Source organism: Dermochelys coriacea, chromosome 2 (genome assembly GCF_009764565.3).
Source record: "Dermochelys coriacea isolate rDerCor1 chromosome 2, rDerCor1.pri.v4, whole genome shotgun sequence".
Lineage (NCBI taxonomy): Eukaryota > Metazoa > Chordata > Testudines > Dermochelyidae > Dermochelys > Dermochelys coriacea.
The window spans coordinates 175,550,369-175,571,347 of NC_050069.1; the positions used below are offsets into that span (position 1 = coordinate 175,550,369).

Below are 20,979 nucleotides of genomic sequence, written 5' to 3' on the forward strand. Positions count from 1 at the left end.
TTTTGTAAAACCAAATTATCAGAGATATTTGTACTAAAAAACAAAATATTATCCAAGTTCCCAGACTCTGACAAATCAAAACAATGATAATTGATCCCAGCAAATCTCAAGTTGCTTGCTGTACATCTCAGATTTTCTGCCTACTGTCAAAGTATTTGTATAAACAACACTGTTGTTCTAACAGTATTGCTTCTAGATTTGAGGTAGGTGTCTTATGGCTTAACTGAATCTTCCTAGGTTCCTATCAAATGGATGGCTTTGGAGTCCATTTTACACCGAATCTACACCCATCAAAGTGATGTCTGGAGTTATGGTGAGTCTAAAAATATTATCGTAATCATTTTAGATGGGTGAGAACAAGTGTAAGATTTGTTAGGGACACTACACAGCCAATTTTTCTCCAGAAATTCAGTCATCCTTTTGTGATACTTATAACAGGGTCTTAATACCAAAATGATGGGGAAAATAAATATTTATGATGGGCCAAATCTTGAGCTTCTTAATGAAGCAAAATTCCCATAGACTTGAGTGGTGAATGGGAGTGTGGTAGCGTGCAAGCACTGGGAGAGAGCTCTCCCAGCGCTCCTGGTAATCCACCTCCACGAGGGGATTAGCTCCGAGCGCTGGGAGCCTGTCCACACTAGTGCTTTAAAGTGCTCAGGCTTGCTGCACTCAGGGGGGTGAAAAATCACCCCCCTGAGCCAGCCAGTTAGAGTGCTATAAAATGTAAGTGTAGACAAGCCGTAAGTAGAGTTCACAGTATTCCATAGGGAATACATTTAAAAGGTAGAAAGACTCATAGCCTTTGAACTAAAACACATACAATTGCAATTGAATAGGTAAAAGATTCATTTCCCGGAAAATAGCAAGTTTAAGGTAGGCTGAATTTTGAGCTTGAATGCCCTTTACATTGGCCAATAGGTGTTTGAATCAACATTTGATTCAAAAGGAAATTGTGTAATATGGTCATTTAAAACTCCATAAAGTCAAGTTGTTAGGACACCAATCTCCTTTATGTAGGAATATACACTAATTTGTTCTTTTACTGAGATCATACCTGAGAATTAATTGTATACGCGCTTCCTAGAGTAAGACAACCTCTAATTTAGGAGAGTTAGGAAGAAATTTTCCTTGGGAGCAGGTAATTTCATAGTTGCTTTTGCACTGTTTCTTTCACCTTTCTGTGAAGTGACTGGAAATAGACTAAAAAGACCTTGGGTCTGATCAAGTATGGAAATTCCTATGTTCCTATTAATCCACTTACATACATTTTCTTCACATCCAAAATCCTATTTTAGGGCCCATGCAAATGGACAGCATGATTTAACAGCTACAGCCTGGAATAGGTGATGTGCTGAAAAAAAATATCTTGCTGCAGTTAATTTAGAAAGCCTTCAAAGAGAGGAGATAATATTTTACCTCCAGAGAGATTATTTAAAACAATAACAAAACTTTAATTAAAAAAAACAACAACCCACTTTGTGGGTTGGAATCAGTAATTAGCAACCTAATACCTTTCTGTTGTGAGGAGGTGAAGTCATGAAGTAGAGTTGAACATTGAAGTTTTACCTTCTGTAAAACCCTAGGAAGAGGCCTTATTATTTCAATTTGTTTTGTTAACTTGGACCTCATTAAAATAGCTGCATCTGTAAGATGGAACGTTTTCTTCCTCCATGAACAGTTGGCAAGTGAATAAACAATGATGACCCCTGTAGTGAGCCTTAGCAGCTCTAAAACAAAGGTTAATGCCTCCACTCTATATCTCTTATACATGCTGTTGCTAAGCCAAACAGACCAGGTTTGCTGTGCTTTGGGAACATCATGAATCCTTGCTGACCTGATGAGACTTTAACATTGTCCCTTTTTCCTACTCTTTAGGTGTCACAGTTTGGGAATTAATGACATTTGGATCAAAACCATATGATGGGATCCCAGCCAGTGAGATTTCATCTGTCTTGGAGAAGGGCGAGCGTTTGCCTCAGCCTCCTATCTGTACTATTGATGTCTATATGATCATGGTCAAATGTGAGTTCAGTTCTTGTACATGTTCATATAGTTCATATTAGTAAGAAGGAAAATGGTTCTAGTTATGGAACATTTATATGCTCTGCTGTATTCCTAAGATTCACAGGAAAACATGCCTATGTGCTATATGAGAAGAGTAACATCACTATGGTATGTTCAGACATCTCATGCTTCAGACAAGACAGCAGGTTTTTCTTTAACTGCAGTTCAGAGTCCAAATTCTCATTTCTCATCATTGTGGTGGTGAGTATGGTATAAAAACCTAAATTACACCAATGTAAATCCAGATTAACAATGGAGTTACTCCAGAATTACTCCAGTGTTGCTGAGGTCAGAATATAGCCCCAGGTTTCCAATTTTGCACACTGAATCATCAGTCCTGACTTCTCTTCTTGTGTTTTCATTTCATTTTAATTAAATAACAAACATACACAATAGGAAAAAATGTCTGAGACTGCAGACAATCACAGTATTAGTGGCTGCACATGAAGACTTTGAGCCAGAATCCTGAGCTTCATAAGTGGTCTGACCCCCAATTTTTTATGGCTTATACTCAGACACAGTCATTACAATAAATGAACAGGAGCTAGCAGATTTGGTAAAGCAAATTTCTGTGGCATTGGTTCCATGTCCTTATTACTGTAAGTACATTAGAGGACATTCACAAGCAGCCCACTAGGTGGCATTTAAACACTTTCTTAGATAAAATGTATTAAGTCCTCAAAGAGGTTAAACTTTTCTTTGTCTCAAAGAATTTACTTCTACTAATGCTATGGTTTTAGGAGTCTCTGAATACATACTTCTTACTACTAATAATAACAATAAATCACTCATCCAAAAAGGGTCAGCCTACTAAAATGAGATATCGACAGATCTAATGGACAAACAAGCTGATTTCACAAATAGCTAGCTGATTTCACGACCTCCCTTCGTGTATGGCAATGAAGCATTTATACACGTGCCATGCAGACAAAGCACTGACCATGATACTTCACTGGAATTCACAATATTTCCTGATTTAGTGTAGTTCTAGAAATATTAAGCAGCAAGTTAAGACAGGTCTGTGGTTGAATACTGATAGAGATTCTACTCAATGTGGGGGAGGGGGGAAAGGAGAGGAAGGCAATAATAACAGAAAATTTGGAAAGAGCAGAGATGCGTAATGACTTCTTTGTTTTGGTTTTCACCAAGAAGATTAGTGGTGATTGGACATCTAATATAGGGAATGTAAGTGAAAATGAGGAAGGATCAGAGGCTAAAAAAGGAAAAGAACAAGTTTAAAAATTACTTTGACAAGGTAGGTGTCTTCAAGTCACCAGGGCCTGACGAAATGCATCCTAGAATACTCAGGAGCTATCTGAGCCATTAGCGATTATCTTTGAAAAGTCATAGAAGACAGGAGAGATTCCAGACCACTGGAAAAGGGCAAATATAGTGCCCATCTATAAAAAGGGAAATAAGGACAACCTGGGGAATTACAGATCAGCCTGCTTAACTTCTGTACCCAGAAACATAATGGAGCAAATAATTAAGCAATCAGTTTGCAAACATCTAGAAGATAATAAGATGATAAGTAACAGTCAACATGGATTTGTCAAGAACAAATCATGTCAAACCAACCTGATATCTTTCTTTGACAGGATAACAAGTCTTGTGGATAGGGGGGAAGCGGTAGACGTGGTGTATCTTGACTTTAGTAAAGCTTTTGATACTGTCTTGCATGAGCTTCTCATAAACAAACTAGGGATGGAGTTACCATCAGGTGGGTGCAAAACTGCTTAGAAAACCATTTCCAGAGAGTAGTTATCAGTGGTTCACAGTCATGCTGGAAGGGTATAACAAGTGGGGTCCCTCAGGGATCAGTTCTGGGTCCGGTTCTGTTCAATATCTTCATCAATGATTTAAAAGAAGAGCACTGTGTAAACTCGAAAACTTGTCCCTTCCAACAGAAGGTGGTTCAATAAAAGATATTACCTCACCCTGCTTGTCTCTTTCAAAACCTGGGACCAGCATGGCTACAACAACACTGCAAATAACGATTAGTAAGAAGATAATTCGATATGTTCATCAGTGATTTAGATAATGGCATAGAGAGTACACTTATAAAGTTTGTGGATGATACCAAGGTGGAAGGGGTTGCAAGTGCTGTGGAGGATAGGATTAAAGTTCAAAATGATCTGGACAAACTGGAGAAATGGACTAAAGTAACTAGGATGAAATTCAATAAGAATAAATGCAAAGTACTCCATTTAGGAAGGAACAATCAGGTGCACAATACAAAATGGAAAATAACAGCCTAAGAAGGAGTACTGTGGAAATGGATCTGGGGGACATAGTAGACCATAAGCTAAATATGAGTCAACAGTGTAATGCTGTTGCAAAAAAAGCGAACAACATTCTGGAATGTACTTGTGGGAGTATTGTAAGCAAGAGACGAGAAGTAATTCTTCGCTCTACTCCACGGTGATTAGGCCTCAACTGGAGTATTGTGTCCAGTTCTGTGTGGACAAATTGGAGAAATTCCAGAGAAGAGCAACAAAAATGATTAAAGGTCTAGAAACATGACCAGTGAGGGAAGATTAAAAACATTAGGTTTGTTTAATCTGGAAAAGAGAAGATTGAGAGGCGACATAACAGTTTTCAAGTACATAAAAGGTTGTTACAAGGAGGACAGAGAAAAATTATTCTTCTTAACCTCTGAGGATAGGACAAGAAGCAATGGACTTAAATTGCAGCAAGGGCGGTTTAAGCTGGACATTAGGAAAAACTTCCTAACTGTCAGGGTGGTTAAGCGCTGGAATAAATTGCCTAGGGAGATTGTGGAATCTCCATCATTGAAGATTTTAAAGAGCAGGTTAGACAAACACCTGTCAGGAATGGTCCAGATAATACCTAGTCCTGCCATCAGTGCAGGGGACTGGACTAGATGACCTCTCGAGGTCCCTTCCAGTCCTATGATTCTATGAGATCTGAAATACAATTTTACTGGTAAAAGATCAGACAAATAAAGCCATACACTTCTAATCTGGAAAGAAATCTAAACCTGAGTTTCTACCAAAGGGCCCAATCCTATTCTCATTGAAGCCAGTGGGAGTTTTACCAACTCTAATGGGATCAGGCCCAATATTGTATTTAGTAAATGAAGACTATGGAAACATTTAAAGTGAACCCTAACTGAAATATATATATAAAAAAAATCACGTCAACTTAGAAAGAAAAACATAATAAAATCTGCAAAATAATCACTACATCAAATTATAAATAAAAATCTAAACCAATAAAATATTAAAATATGTATAAAATTAGCTAAAATATTAAAACATGTTTTCAATCTAATGGGCCAGTTTCTGCCCTAGTGTAAATCACTATAGATCCGCTGACTTCATTTAGAATAATTGGCAATGAAGAACAATGCTGCCTCTCTGTACAGAAGTTAGGGCACAGGAAACGCATCTCACCACTGGAGCTAACTGTAAATTGGGTTTTCTTTCAAAGTTGTTATAATGCAAAGTTTATTGGTTTTAAAGGTACATGACAATATTCAACCCGCAGCTCAATTAACCAACGTGTTTTAAAAATGAATTGACATTACTTTACAACAGCAACCATATCTCAGATTCCCCATTTGCTCCAACAGTGAGATGAATTTCCTGCATAGGCTGGAGTATCTGAGCAAAGTGGAAGCCATTATTGCAGCAACAGGAATTAAATAAATCACAGGATGATGTACATGTAACTCCCTGCTCCAATGAATATTTAAGGATTTATACAAAGTGGAATAGCTTCAACAGGAGAGACTGAGCGCAACCCACCCTATAATAGTCAATAGTCTAGTGGTTAGGATGCTCACTGGGAGAAGATGATCTGAGTTTGTCACTACTCCAGAGTGGGGATTCAAACCTGGGTGTCTCGCCTCCCACGCAAGTGCCCTACCCACCAGGCTAAAGGTTATAAGGCGACTTGCATATTTCTCCCCCTCCCTCTTTCTCACTCTCTCTCTCTCTCTCTCACTCACTCACTCTCTCCCCCTCTCCTCCCCATCCCAAAGCTGGTTCCTGGCCAAAACTAATCATGTCAAATTCACAGATCAGGTCAGCCGAAACTTCATTTTTCAACAAATCAACTTTTTGTCCCAGAAAGTCTGCCCAGTTCTGTTAGCCTATCTGCAGGGTGCTGTGCATAGGAGATGATTAAAAATCAACAGTTACTCATGGGGCCCTGTTCTGGTCTCAGTTACCCAGGGTGATTTCCATGAGAGCTGCACCCATGTAAATGAGAACAAAATTGGCACACTAGAGGCAAATCCAGATACCATCACCAGGCCAGGTACTGGTCAGATATCTAAGAAAATGGGGGAGAGGAATCCTCCCTACATCGTTGTGGAATGGCTCTGAAGCTGAAGTAGCCTTCACAGATCTGCCAGGTGGAGTGGGGGTATGTCAGTGCTTGCATAGCATTGGATCCCCTGCCTATCTCCTGGTCCAGCACTCCCTTTCCCATCTTCTGGGCTGCTATGTAGTGACCTTGTGTGGAGCAGGGATCCCGACCTTTTAGGAAGACTATGCTAGAAGGAGTTAAAGGAGGGTACTCCCTGCATGTTGATGCTAAGCAGGAATCTTTCTACCATATCTTTTTTATTTTTTTTTTTTGTTCTTACAAGAAGAGCAGAGGGCGTTGTTCTTAAATGCCAAAAAGAAACAAAGAATAAAGTCTAACGAAAAGCTGATGTGACTGGATTTCTCATTGTTATGGTTTGATGTAACAGCTTCATGTGTACCAAGTTCCTATCCTTTACATCTTATTTTAAAATTTTCTTCAGGTTTAATAGCTAAGATCATTTGATTTGTGCTTTTTTTTCCATACTGTCCCTTCAGGCTGGATGATAGATGCAGACAGTCGCCCCAAGTTTCGTGAGCTGATATCAGAATTCTCCAAAATGGCTCGAGACCCTCAGCGCTATCTTGTTATACAGGTATTGATCAGAGTTTGTTTTACCAGGAAACCAAGATGTCAAATGGTCACTTAGAAAGGGGAAAATAACAGCAAATATGAAATAATACACATGGTATGCTCACAGATGAGCAAGCTAAGGAGTTCAATGATTCCATGAACAAATGTCGAAAGAAACCAGACCACTTGAACATCGACAATATAGTCTCATGCTGCTACTTTCAGTTAAAGAAAACTGTAATACTGATCTAGTCCATTTCCACGTTGTTGCAGTAAATACTTTAGCATATTACCATTTGCTTTAAAATAAAGAATAGAACAAATAATAAATATGGATATGAGGAACAGAAATGTAACTAAGAATGTCAAGTTACTTCATCTTTCATAGAAGCAAAGAGATTCATGGGAAAGACCTGTTAGACCACTGAGTCCATTTCTCTGCCAAGGCAGGATTGTGCTCTCAGACCATTTGCTAACATTTCATGTGGAAAGAAGAGCTACTTAGGAATACAACAGAAGTAGCAGCAGAAATCTCAAATAGCCTCTCAGTTTATGGTGGAAAAAGAAAGCACAGGAAAACTGTTGGTGTGTGTTGTGGAATTATTGAAAGATTTCACAAAGGTAACATTCAATAACATCATAAAAAGATTGAAAAATGTATTTAATTTAATTTAGATCATGCTCCCATTTAAAGTCTGATACACTGCTACCTGCCAGGGCTAGAAACACATAGTTGGGCAGATACAAATGCTTTCAGGACCAGTAAATTTTTCCACGCATGTGTCCTGGTTCAGGATTATTATCATTCCTGTTTCAATCCAGAAAGGAGGTTAGATTTTGAACACTTTAAAAAACAGATACTCTAGACATAGGCCTAACCAGAAACGCCAGGTCCAGTTCCCCCCTGAATTTACATCCAGGTCTAAATTTTGCAGTGTAGGCTCATCTCCAGAACATTTGTTTTTCTCAAGAGCGAGAGAAAGCTGCTTTGCTGTAGTGCAGGCAGGAGGGTGTCCAGCAAGCTGCTCTTACTGTGGTTTGGTTGACAGGGAGATGAAAGAATGCATTTGCCAAGCCCTACGGACTCCAAGTTTTATCGGACCTTGATGGAAGAGGAGGACATGGAGGACATTGTCGATGCAGACGAGTACCTCATTCCACACCAGGGATTTTTCAACAGCCCTTCCACATCCCGGACTCCCCTCTTGAGTTCATTGGTATGATATTTCATCCATGTTCACAGACCTAACAGTTTGGAATTAATCATTTCCCAAGTCAGACAATATTTTTCTCCTTTTAAAATATCTTTTCTCTCTCTTTCTCTCTTCTGAAGAGTGCTACTAGCAACAATTCAACCACAACCTGCATTGATAGAAATGGGGTAAGTAAGTGTGATCAGCTAGTGTTAAATGCATCTCATCACTGTGTTAATGTTGTGAACTGAATTAAAGAATCAAATCTTGATTTAGCAGAGATGGTGTCTCAATTTCATCACCAGATGTTGGCTTTCTCTTCCTCCCCACCCCTTTTTTTCTGCACACACATTTACCTGTACACACCAGCCTCTATGAAATAGTCTGTTCTATACTCTATTTCTTAACCTGTACCTTTAATCTAGCAGGGATACCCCGTGAGGGACGACAGCTTTGTCCAGCGCTACAGTTCAGATCCAACTGGTATCTTCTTGGAAGACAGCATAGATGATGGCTTTCTGCCTGCTCCAGGTGAGTACATCTGCTAGGTATCATCTGATCCTCAAGTTCATTCATTGATCGGCAACTTGGAATGCCATCTGCTTCTCTTTTAGATCTTTGAGGTTTCTTGGTGATCTCGGGGTAATCATTTTCCTTCCCCTCCCTCAGCAAAGGAGGAGTCCTTCACATCCCTAAAGATCCCCACAATTTTTCTTCACTGGTCAATAAATGGGGGTGCAGAAATTGTGCAGAATTTTTCTTTTAATTTTTTCCTAGATCTTTTCTGACATCTTCTTGACCACATATCATCCACTATCACCACCAATCCGATTTCTACTTTTTGTTGTGGGTGCCTTATCAAGGATTTTTTCTTTTTTCTACTAATCAGACATTTCAGAAAGTCTCTTCTAAGAACTCTTTAGTCCTCTTCATTGTTTTGATTGTAGAAACTCTGTTTCTTGTTTTTGCTCTTTTACTGCTTTCCAAACAGAAATATAGTCAAGCAGAATGGATGGCACAATGAAATATGCAGTGTTGCTAACCACAGTCTGACATGTATTTGTATAGTAGTTCACTGGAACCAGAACTGGTTGACTTAAAGATCAGTAAGACTGTTACAAGGATGTTTTAATAAAACGATATACTCGCAATGCCTTGTCCTCAACTAGTACTGCAGCTGAGTAAGGGAAAGAGCCAGCATTGAGCATTGTAATAGTGGGACATGGGGTCTCAGTTACTGTTGATCTTTTTTTTTTTTAAGGCATTTCCATTATCTTTAAGTACTTCTCCAGATATATGGTTGCCCTCAGCTAAACTCCCTGGATAAGATTTCAAAACACTCCATGGGGATTTAGGTAAACACACTTCACTAAAAGCAATGGAAAATGTGTGGCTTAATTCCCTTGGCTGCTTTGAAAATCTGACTCCTGGAACCTATGTTCAATGGAACTTCCTGTCTTTGGCTAAGTCTTGGAATCCTGAGAAAGATCCAAATGACTTGTGGGCTGATGTGGGAAAAGATTGTTTCCACATGATTAAAAATACACATCAGATCATTTAAAGGACTGCATTAGTTACATATCTTAATTTCTTTCTTTCTTTTTTTTTAAATCTCAGAATATGTCAATCAGTCAATCCCCAAAAAACCATCAGCATTTGTAGTACAGAATCCAATCTACAACAACGTCTCCCTCCCGGTAAACACAAAGCCCTCTACAGCCTCAAGCTATCAGAATTCCCACAGCACAGCAGTGGACAACCCAGAGTATCTCAACACAAACCAGTCTCCTTTTGTCAAAACAGTTTTTGAGAGCTCCCCCTACTGGGACCAAACAGCCAATCACCAAATAAATCTGGACAATCCTGACTACCAGCAGGACTACTTTCCTAAGGAAACTAAGCCTAATGGCATATTTAAAGTTCCTGCAGCAGAAAATCCTGAATACTTAAGGGTAGCAGCACCAAAAAGTGAATACATTGAAGCCTCAGCATGACCACAGAAAAATTCTCTCTTCTTGCAGTAATACAAACTAAAATCCAGATGAACAACCTGGCTGCTGCAGGATCAAGCTATGAACTGACAGAAGAGCAATTACAATTCACTGACAGACACGCTTTTCCATTCAATCTGGTGGGCTGAATTCACCAAGCTGATTTGACTATATATTTTGGGCTTTTCCTTGCCCATCCACATACATAACTTAGGCACATACCATACACATGCATGCATGTTGGACTAGAGCAAGAACTTCCTGCAGATAAGAAATTGCAGATGCATTCCTTTTGTTTTCAGATGGTAGCATTATAAAAAACAATTTGGAATTAACTGTAAGAATTCCTTTCTATAATGCCTATTTTTATAAACATTTCTAATGGAATTTTTGGATCTTTTACAAGATGAGACACTTGCTCGTTGTACTGTTGTGTGACTCTCGGATCACAAGGGGGGAAAAAAGCAATACATTATTAAATCCCTTTCAAACTCTTGAAAGTTGGATAGCTGTTCCAAATTATTGGATCTTAAATATTGACTTCATTTACTGTACTGGTACAAACAGAAAAAAAATGAGTCAGAGAGAAGTGTGGAGATTCTGCTGGATGAAGTGGTTTTTAAAATGGAACAGGTTTGGTGAATTTTTATAACCCACAGTGTTAGCACAAGGACTGGATGGCAGCACACATTACTTTACTGACCACTACTCTTGGAGTCCAGCATGAAGAACTCAGCATACAGAAGAGTTGTTTGTAAATGTTTATAAAGTACTCACAAGTCTGTTTTCTCTATGTTGAATGCAAGCCTTTCTTTTTTCCATTCCATTGGTTAGCTCTAGATTTGTCAAATTACATTTTTAACAAAATTTTTAAAGATGTTGCTATGACTGAAAAATGAAGTGTCAATTCCCTTTGTCTCAATCGCATTTGGACAAACTTTCCCTAAAGGGCAAGGAAATGCAAAAGGTATTAGTTGGGTTATTTGTGAGAGCTGGTGATCCGAATGCAACTGCACAAAATTAAACTTGGCTAAGACAAAAATGCAAAAAATGCAACCAAAGGAAATGAGATTGTTTGGATTTTTTAAAGTAGCTCAGTAAAAAAACTTTTTTTTTTCCCTGTATAAAATTGCAAAGAAAAAGGGAGGGAGGGAGGGAGGGGGAATACACCACTATACTCTGTTAAGCTTGTGGCAGAATATTGCCAATTGCTGTATCACTGTGCAGGAATCTATTGTCTCTTACATGACTACAGCTGCTGTATTAGGGTGGTCTTCTTTTATGCTAGGTACAAAGAAAATACAGTAATAATGAATCAAAGAGGAAAAAGAATAGTCTGAAGTGTTTGAATGCAATTGCTTAGTTTACTCTTCTGAAATCGGGGGCTGGGAATGCCACAGGCTTCTTTGAAGTCCAAGCTGGGTTGTCTAATTGTCACAGTGGAATAGTCCAAATCAATATTTGGTTTAATAATAAATATAGGATATATCTATTGTATATAAAACCACTGTAGCACAAAAAGTTAGAGATTGGTTCTCTTTACGTTGTGTGTAGTTTTTAAAACTCCTAAAGTTCTTTTAATACTTTTTGATAACATTTTTGCTGTCTTCTTTGAAAGGAGTAGGAAAAAAATAGTTAAAGCATTGATTCAAAGAATAACAGTAATATGGAGCCATCCCTCCACTGCCTTGATGGAAAGAATATTTTAGCCAAATAGTTGGATCTGAAGCCAGATGTGAATCAAGCAATTTGCATGCTAAGATCCATAATTAATAGTTAATCATTGGAAAATTACTTGAGATGACATAAAAACTGTAACAGAAAATATGTAACATTTATACTTGAGACATCAATGCAACCTATAGCATCAGGGAATGGTCAAATTTCACTCCTCCTCCGCTATGTTTGGAACACCTCAATGTAAATTCCAGTTGAAATATTTCATTTGAGTCCAGGATCAGGACCAAAGCCCTTAAAATGTTGTCATGGCAAGTTTGTTTGAGGAGGGGGAATGAAGACTGGCAGTGTAGACTGGCTCATGTTAGATCAATGCAATGCAGGCTGCCATTGAAAACCAGGACACGTATAATAATGTGTCTCTAACAGTACAGAGTTTAGAGCCGGAGAGCAAATTTGATCAAAACACATTTATTGTCATCTTCTTTGGGCACATCTCACTCACAATGATTGGAGCCCAGCTGCAGCCTTACAGAGAATATGTAACAACTTGTATTATTTCCTTGTAGTTAAAACATTGAAAAAAATTCTGCTTTCAAGCACAGTTTACGCCAGATCTACACTGGTGTACCTGAGAGCAAAATGTTGTCCCAATGCCATGTTCAAAATGCGCCAGACACACACACGCTCACATCGACACACACTGTCATTTTAACAATCTTTTTTTAATTTTTTTCCCCATGAACAAACTCACAAGGGGATTGTATGTTTGTCAAACGACTTTTTAACAGAAATCATGGATAGTTTACTACTCAAAGCAATACAGTACAGTACAATACTACATCTTTTTCTACAGTCTTTCCAACACCATTCCCAAAATTATTCTGTAACATTTTTAGCTTTAAAAATGGTTATTTAAAAAAAAAAAAAAGTAGCACTATAAGTTACCAGCATTATGTAGCATGGAAACTATTTAATACAGATTAACTTCTCTACATTTTTAAATTGTTCCTGGAGGACTTTGTAACATGATCACCATGAAAGCCAATGAGAGTCATGCAGCTATATCCTTTAAGAGTCTTTCAGCAATCTACGGTTGAGTTCTCTTTTTTTTTTTATTTATTGTTTAATGGAAAACATAGCAGAGAGAATATAGGAGCCAGCTTCTGTTGCAAGATTGTCTGTAATTTATGAACTATCCTAATTTATGTAGTACAGACTCTAGGTTTATGAACTAACAATATTTTTAAATCTGATAAATGAGTCATGATTTCCTAATAAGCAGCCCTAAGTTATTCAAACACCAGCAGAAATAAAGAGCAATGAGCACATTAGCATATCAGCTCAGCTTCATTGTATCAAACCATTTCAGTGCTCTTTAAAATAAGTAAATGTGTGGTTTTATATTATCTGATTTTTTTTTTCTGGGGCACATGAATTGTGCAGCAGCAAAGATTCCACTTTGTATTGTAGAGATCTAAACGAATCAATGGGAGTTATGCAGCACTTTCACCTTGTGGAATCCCGATAAACTGCTGTTATACTGAATCCAGGTCTAAAACCCTTCTTCTGCATTTCAGGCCATTTAGTCAGGCCTCTCTATAGCTGAGATGAAGGTGAACCATCTCAGCTGGTAGCAGTCTAAAGTCCCGTATCCTTTCTGTGGGAAAGTCAGTAGAGGGCAACAGTGAGCATATGCGCTTGTACACAGGCATAAAGGCAATGATAAACTATACTTCAAGATCTCCTGCAGATCACCTCCCCTAGTATGCTAGATTTCAGAGTAAATTGTACAGTTTCACATGATTATCAAACAGCAGCGTGTCACCACTCAGTGATCTACAATCAAACAAACCTAAGTGGCCAGTGAAGTATCACAAAGCCGACATAGCTTTATTTGTCCATAACCAGTTTGCTAGAAGATTTATGAATCTAGCCCTAGGATCCAACTGATATGAAAAAGACTGTAGTATAATTGAGCAATCTTTCACTGGTACCCAAGTTGTTCACTTGTTTTTGTCAAATGAGGGTATTAGTTGCTGTGTTGGAATGGGATTTCATGATTATTGTATTATAGAGAAGGTCTGTATAGCAAGAAGAGGTTTTTAATTATATTGAAAGTATGATTCCAGATGTATTGCTATATAAATTATTGCAACATTAGAATAGAACCTAATTATAACATAGACTATATATTTTTTTTTTCCTGGGCATTCAGAGTGGTCTCCATTATAAAGTGATCAGAGCTCCTCCAGTTTAAAACTAGGAGAGTAGCTAAAGGAGAATGTTCTTGCAATATCTGAGCAAAACACAGATTCTAATTTTGAGAAGTTTGTAAGGAAATTAAAACTGCAGGCTGATTAATAAGAAGGCAGCACCAATTATGCCATTATGATTAAGAGTCTGTCATCAAGTCCATTATAAAAGAGTTTCCCTAAATACTAATACATGATAGACCAGAACCATTTTAAAGAGTGCTCTATGAGGAGTTGTGGGCATAAAATGTCTCTAAAAAAATATGCCTGAATAGAGAGAGACCTACTAGACCACACCAGCTTTTAAAGGCTCATAGATTCTCACATGGGAAGGAGTTTTAAAATACTTCCTCTAATTTCTCGCAGAAAGAGGAATGACACTGAACAGCATCATGTGTACTTACCATACCACAATCACTCGCTTAGCAACTAATATGAAACTATGTTAAAATGCTATTTTTAAACGCTACATTTCAACATCATAAAGGTAAACTGCAAAATACCAGGAAATTCAAGGTTTAAGCCAGAATTTTCAAGTTCATTTGCTGTTTTTCAGTGTTCTGTGTACAGTGCAATGTACTATAGCACACTTGGTTGTAAATTGTTTTGCACTGGCAAGGAGTTGGCTTGGGAAAGTCTGAAAATGTTTTAATACAACGTAAGAAGTAAATTTTCTGCAGGGTCCCATGCCCCCTTGTCTCACTTCCAAGTGAAGCGAAATAACCTGATGAATTTCTTTGGTCCGAGTACTTTGGACTACATGGCGCTCCTCAAGTTTTTTTAATCTTTAAGGTTGATTTGCTGCTCCTTCCTACTCCATTCAGCTGATCTTTAGGGCCCTGAAGTGATAGATAGCATTGCATTTCCTCTGAATAGGAAACAGGCCTGCATGGGATGGGGTGGCTGTAGGTAGAATTATATAGAGGGACCATAGCCAGGGAATCTACACACAATACAGATCCACTGGCCCAAAATTTTCTTACAGGGGAAGCCTTAGCAGTCATTGCTTACTACTCCAGCTCAGGATGACAGCAGCAATTGAGTGACTAAGAAGGTGCCCAATGCCCTACCTGCTGATTGGGAGAAAATCCCCTCAACTTCCACATAAGTCGGAGGTGGGGGGAGGGGTTGCGCGGGTTTTTTTGTTTGGTTGGTTGTTTTTTTGGTTTTTTTTTTTTGGTGCAAAACCCATTTACTCAGGCTTTGTGCTACAAATGTGAATTTTATCCTATGCACAGACGATCAAATATGTGTATTCCGGATCCAATTTAACAGGACCACAGGACTCCAAATGATTCAAGCACTTCATACTGAGAAGTGCATGAGGTGTCCTCCGTCTGTTTGGTGACGAATAACTGAATGTCAATAAGACACTTTGCATTTCCTGACAAGCATTCATTTTTCAGGTTAGAAGTTTAACATCCCCTATAGCACACAAGCTGCTACCTCTTCACTGTCCGCTGGTAAAATTGTCCTAGCCTTTTTTTTTTTTTTAAACAACACATTTCTCTGTGAGAAAACACTTTAGTCAGGACAAAGTGAGAAAATGTATCTGTTTGTATCCCCCTTCCTGAAGGAAATGTATAGTAATGAAATTTTAAACTCTGTATAGTTATACTGCCAAGCGGGACACTTCACCAGAGTGTTTTGGTAATGTGGTTGTTAAATCACCACTAACCCGGATTTTTATATTGAAATCCCACTTTTTTAGCTTTGCTTTCCCAGGGAGTTTTGTTTCTTCTCTGCTCTAACATATGCCTTTTAAAAGTCTTTTAAAAAAAAAAAAAGGAAAAAAAGGATTTATATAAAAGAAAAACAAGACCCCTTTACGTAGCTTTTTAAATGGGTTGCATTAGGACCAAAGAGAATGCGTCTTATTTTCTTGCTTTAAAGTAATTAATCAAAATGCCAATTGATCATCACTTCCACAGCTTTTTATTGGTGGGGGGAATCGCCGCCCCCTAATCCTGCAAAAGCATCTGCACTGAGCCCCACTGACGTCAATGGGGCTCTTCATGAGAACAAGCATCTGCCCACAGTGATTCAACTGGAGCCATGCATAGCACATGGGCCAAATCTGATGTCTTTATTCAATTATGACTCATGGTCTGCTCAGTCAAAACTCTCGTTAAATTAAGAGGACTTTGGGCCAAATAGGGACTGACTGAAAACTAAAAAAGGACTTCAGGTTTTGGATCAGTGTCAGGAAAAAAAAATTGAGTGGCAAATAATGAAGTGATTGGATCCCTGCTTTTCATCTGGGGAAGGTTGTAGCAAGCCCATTCCTGATTACATTATTTCTTTCAATATGGTGCGAACTGAGAGTGTGAAATTTTCATGACACACTTTTGTCTCCCTGCCATACATTCTGTCTGCTTTGGACACTTGCACAGGTTTCCAGGGCACTGGTATTTTCTTAAACGTATGGACTGGGAATTATGGTTATAATTTACAATTAATGTTAATGGGAATTAAGGTGACTTTGAGAGAAGGATGTAATATTCTTAGGGTATTCAGGTAAGAATGAACACATAGCAAACATTCAGTAGTGTCAAAGTCAAAGAAAGGGATTCTTTAAGAATGAATGAAACAATCTGGAACATGGCTGTCAAAAACCACATGATGCATTGAGCCAAACCCTGGTCCCAACAGAGTCAGTGGCACAATGCCTGAAGCCAGGATTTTGGTCCTTTATGTTCTGCTGTATATATACAAATATATATATATATGGCCCAACCTCATTGTTACCTCAGAGTAATTCATCCTCCTTACGAACAAGCTGAAAAATCAAAAACCCCAGCCCTGAACCTAACCAATAGCTTTATGAGGGATTTGTCCATACATAGGTGATACGGTACATGTTCTTAGCCCTCCCAGTGGTCCTGGAGCTTTTTTCCAAAACATCCTTCTAATATCTTAGAATCTATTTGAAGTCTGGGGGTTTTGAAAAGCCATCGTTAGCCAAATTCTGCTCCTATTCCGGTCACTGGGAGTTTCATCATTGATTTCAATGGGAGCAGAGTGAGGCTAATATTGAGTGCTTTTGAAAATTCCTCTCATTATGCATAGGGATCCAACGGATCTGGTGCCCATTTTAGGCTGCTTTGTAATGATGCAATCAATTGGGATTAATGTCTTGGTTATAGTAAACTATCAAGCAATATATCCATATAGAGAGTACCTTTAAGCATTGTAAAGTTAATCAACTATGAAAGCACTATTTGTACAAATAAGAAATGCTGTCTTTTATACAGTTTATTGATTTATACTATTGATCAAAGATCGTTTGTATATTGAGTGATAAAAATAAGGTGTATATTATTCTTGTTTTTAATTTTTGGAGAACATTTATTGTAATATACTGTATCATGTTGGGGGGGGGAATAAGTCAGGTTGGCTGATTTGTAGGGTTAATAGTCATGGAAGAGCTAATGTTAAAAGTCTTTTATTGAGAGATTTTGAAAAGGTGTCACTATGGGGATTTAACCAGAGCTTACTGATCTTAATAATGAGGCACCTTTCCTCTCTCTAGCACATTTATGATACCCTCATGCCCAGCGTTCACTCTTTGAGTTTCATAGTGCGGTATGATACAACGAACAGTTTTGGCCATTGCAGCTATTGTTTACCAAGGTTCTAGGGAAATGCACAGCAATGTCTCTCCTTAATTTTTACCACAAATATAGCAACCAAAGCAAAATCAAAGCAAACCCTCAAGCTCAAATCCATGGGATATTTTGCTTTAGAGGCCCATGCTATTGCCCATTTATAAACTGTATGCTATTAAAAAAAAAAAAAAAGTCCCTTCTTAAGCTTCTCACTTCACCAGCATTAATAGAGCAAGAATCCATGGTAAGGGGGTATAGATACATAACATAACATAAAACTAAACTAAAAACCCACAAAACACTTCAGTATGTAAGGGGGGGCAATAACACCACAAAAATGCCTGAAAAAATAAATAAATCAAACTTATACCCCCCGACTCAAGGCAACAGACTAAATAATCCTATGAAAAAAAGCAAACGATGAAATCTAATTTTAATACATTATGGGAAAGAGTTTCTCAGACGAACAACATGGGAGCATGAATGAGTAGGGTTGCAGAGAAGGGGAAACCATATCAGTGAGGGTCATACCAATGAAGGGTATTAACCCAAATGGTGGAACTCCTCATTGAATTAAATTGGAGTTGCATACAAGGGTCAAGGGAAGCGCATAGTCCTAAATGTAATGGAGATTTCCATGAGGTATGTAGAAGGGAGAGAAAAGTTAGCCTAGGCTTCCTCTAGGAGAAAAATACATTGTGTAGCTGAGATGGTAAAAGGTCAGAGGAGTTGGAACTGGATACATGAAACACAAGATCAGCTTGGATAAATCCCCATTATACTTATTTGTAAATTAGTAATTTTTTCTTTAGAGATGAACTTTGTACACAGAGAAAAAGCCATTCCAGCACCTTTCGCCCAGCCCCTTCCATTACATAAGCTGTATGCTGAACCACCTAGACTTATTTTATGCAGCAAATTATGTAGTCTTAAAATTCATATAACTGGTTCTCAGAAATGTCTAGTGTATATTAATGCATGATCTTTTTATTTTAATAAAAGTAATGAAATATGACTTTACTATTTTGTAGTATTTTGTTCTTTCTAGAGATTAGTAGAGCCTTGCAAATCTGCAGATATCTGCAAACCATGTTTGTGGATTGGCTGTAGATACAAATTTTGTATCCATGCAGGGCTCTAGAGATGAGCAAGTCCAGCTTGGGGGAGGTTTCCCTCCCAGGTTATAATAATGCTTTGCACTTCTATAGCACCTTTCATACAAGGAGCACCACAAAGGATCACCACACAATTTACAAACACTAATTTGCAGAACTGTAATAGCCATGTTGCTCCTAGGGTATCAGAGAGACAAAGTGGGTGAGGTCATGTCTTTTATTGGACCAACTTCTCTTAGTGAAAGACACAGAGCTCTTCTTCAGGTCACTTGAATAGAGTGTTCTGTGTAAGCTCAAAAACTTCTCTCTTTCACCAACAGAAGTTGGTCCAACAAAAGATATTACCTCACTGGTCTCTCTAAACACTAATTTAGGCTCACAACTTCCCTATAAGGCAGAAAATAGCATTATTATCCAAGAGGGAAAATCCAGGCACAGAGAAGTTTCATAATTTGCCCAAAATCCAACAGAAAGACTATAGGAAAGCTGGGAATACAACCCACAGCCAAGATCTTCAAAAACAGAAGCCTAAAGTTAGGCTCCTAAATCCGTAATAGTGCAACTAAATAAAAGGCCTGATACTCAGATGTTCTGAGCACCCATAGCTTTCCACTGACCTCAGTGATAGCAACATCAATGACAGTCTAAAGAGTGATATGAGCACTCCCTTTATTGTAAGGGGATCAGAGGGTCTGATTTATGAAGATAGGGCAAAGGAAGTTAATATGTAAAGGTGGCAAAGGGGTATGTGACTGAGTTACAAATACTTGAGAATAAAAATATAAAAGGAGAGGGTTTGTTTATGGCCACAGAAGGATATGTCTACACTTTGAGTGCAGTGTGTAATTCCCAGCTCAAGAAGTCATGCCTGTGCTAGCTCTAATCTAGCTAGCGTGCTAAAAATAGAGCATAACCATGGGGGGGGGGAAGGGGAGAAGGCGAGTGGAGGGAAGGGCTAGCTGCCCCGAGTATTTGCCCAGCATCCCAGAGTAATGACTGAAATGAAACAAGGCAAAATTGAAGTTAGCTTCTAGGAAAATATTTCTGAAAATTAATTATTCTGTTAGAAAATATGAATTTGCCAAGGGAGGCCACTGAGGGAACACACTACAGAGTTCAAAGCAGACCTGATAAAACACTGGCCGATTAGTATAGAGGCCGATCCAGCACTTGGTCACCCTACGTGATCCCAATAGTCTGTTCCAACTTTTGGCCCAAGCTATTGTAGAGCTGTGACTTTGCCTTATGTATTATTTTAAGCTTGCTTTAAGTCGAATGACACCACTGGCATATAATACTGATAGGTGTGTAGTGCCGCTTAAGCTGAAACACAAAAGGGCAAGTAGGCAATTCCTATGATTGGGTTATTAGGCTCTGCTATGATTAAAATCCTATTGTATTAGCGTAAGGCCTTAAGGAGATAGTCATGCTAAAGGCTGGTTTTAGCAAAAAGGATTGCAGGCCCCAAAAGCTAACTCTAGATCATAAATTCTGCACTTTCAGTCTGAGACACAAACGATTCTCTGGGGATGGCTTTAGCAAGCTGGTAACTAGGCAGTTAGACTGCAATAAAATATAGGCATTAAGACATAAGTAATGTAGATTATTAATATGAATAAGTATAGGTGTGATTATGGAGACCTGGAATGCCACATATGGATGATAGGCAAGTAGCAATCTTGTTTTGGTCATGGAACCTGGTCAAATATGGCTGGGTATCCAAAAAGTTACATAAAAGTGGGGTATAAAATCCTCATCACTGTTTCCTAGTTTTTGTGTGCTCTCAGGTCTCAGCTGGGTCTGTGGCTTTCTGAGGCACTCCCCTAACATTGCATTCCTCGCTTTATGTCTTCTAAGTGTTGAAAGTGTGTGATGAGACCTTATTGGCTTAAAGCTCTCGCTGAATTTTTATCTTGGTGCTCTGTTATTGGAAGTGGCATTATATTGGGGTTATTTTAATGTAAGGGCATAATTGAATATATCTGTCTCACTCACGAATCAAACCAACCCCCTAATGAAAGAGATGTATTCATCAGGGAAACTTCTGTGTAGCCCACTTTGGGCAAGAACCTGCAATGAGTTGATAAATAGCATATGTATGATTATATATAAACATCATACATTTGTATAGTTTTGTTATTGACTGACCTACACTATCAAATTTG

General features: G+C 38.4%; 1 protein-coding gene across 2 annotated transcripts in view; it reads left to right on the plus strand.

The window, feature by feature from the left end:
• The window catches only part of EGFR (epidermal growth factor receptor), a 245,109-nt gene extending 226,395 nt beyond the window's left edge, over positions 1 to 18,714 (plus strand). The window contains exons 22-28 of one of the 2 annotated variants that reach the window (XM_043508686.1): positions 238 to 313; positions 1,879 to 2,025; positions 6,900 to 6,997; positions 8,025 to 8,192; positions 8,309 to 8,356; positions 8,594 to 8,699; positions 9,786 to 18,714. In XM_043508686.1, the coding sequence (XP_043364621.1) occupies positions 238 to 313; positions 1,879 to 2,025; positions 6,900 to 6,997; positions 8,025 to 8,192; positions 8,309 to 8,356; positions 8,594 to 8,699; positions 9,786 to 10,162 (1,020 nt within the window). In that variant the 3' untranslated portion in view covers positions 10,163 to 18,714. The remainder of the gene's footprint in view (positions 1 to 237; positions 314 to 1,878; positions 2,026 to 6,899; positions 6,998 to 8,024; positions 8,193 to 8,308; positions 8,357 to 8,593; positions 8,700 to 9,785) is intronic. The other variant, XM_038391933.2, reaches the window with a different exon arrangement.
• The last annotated feature ends 2,265 nt before the right edge of the window (positions 18,715 to 20,979 follow it).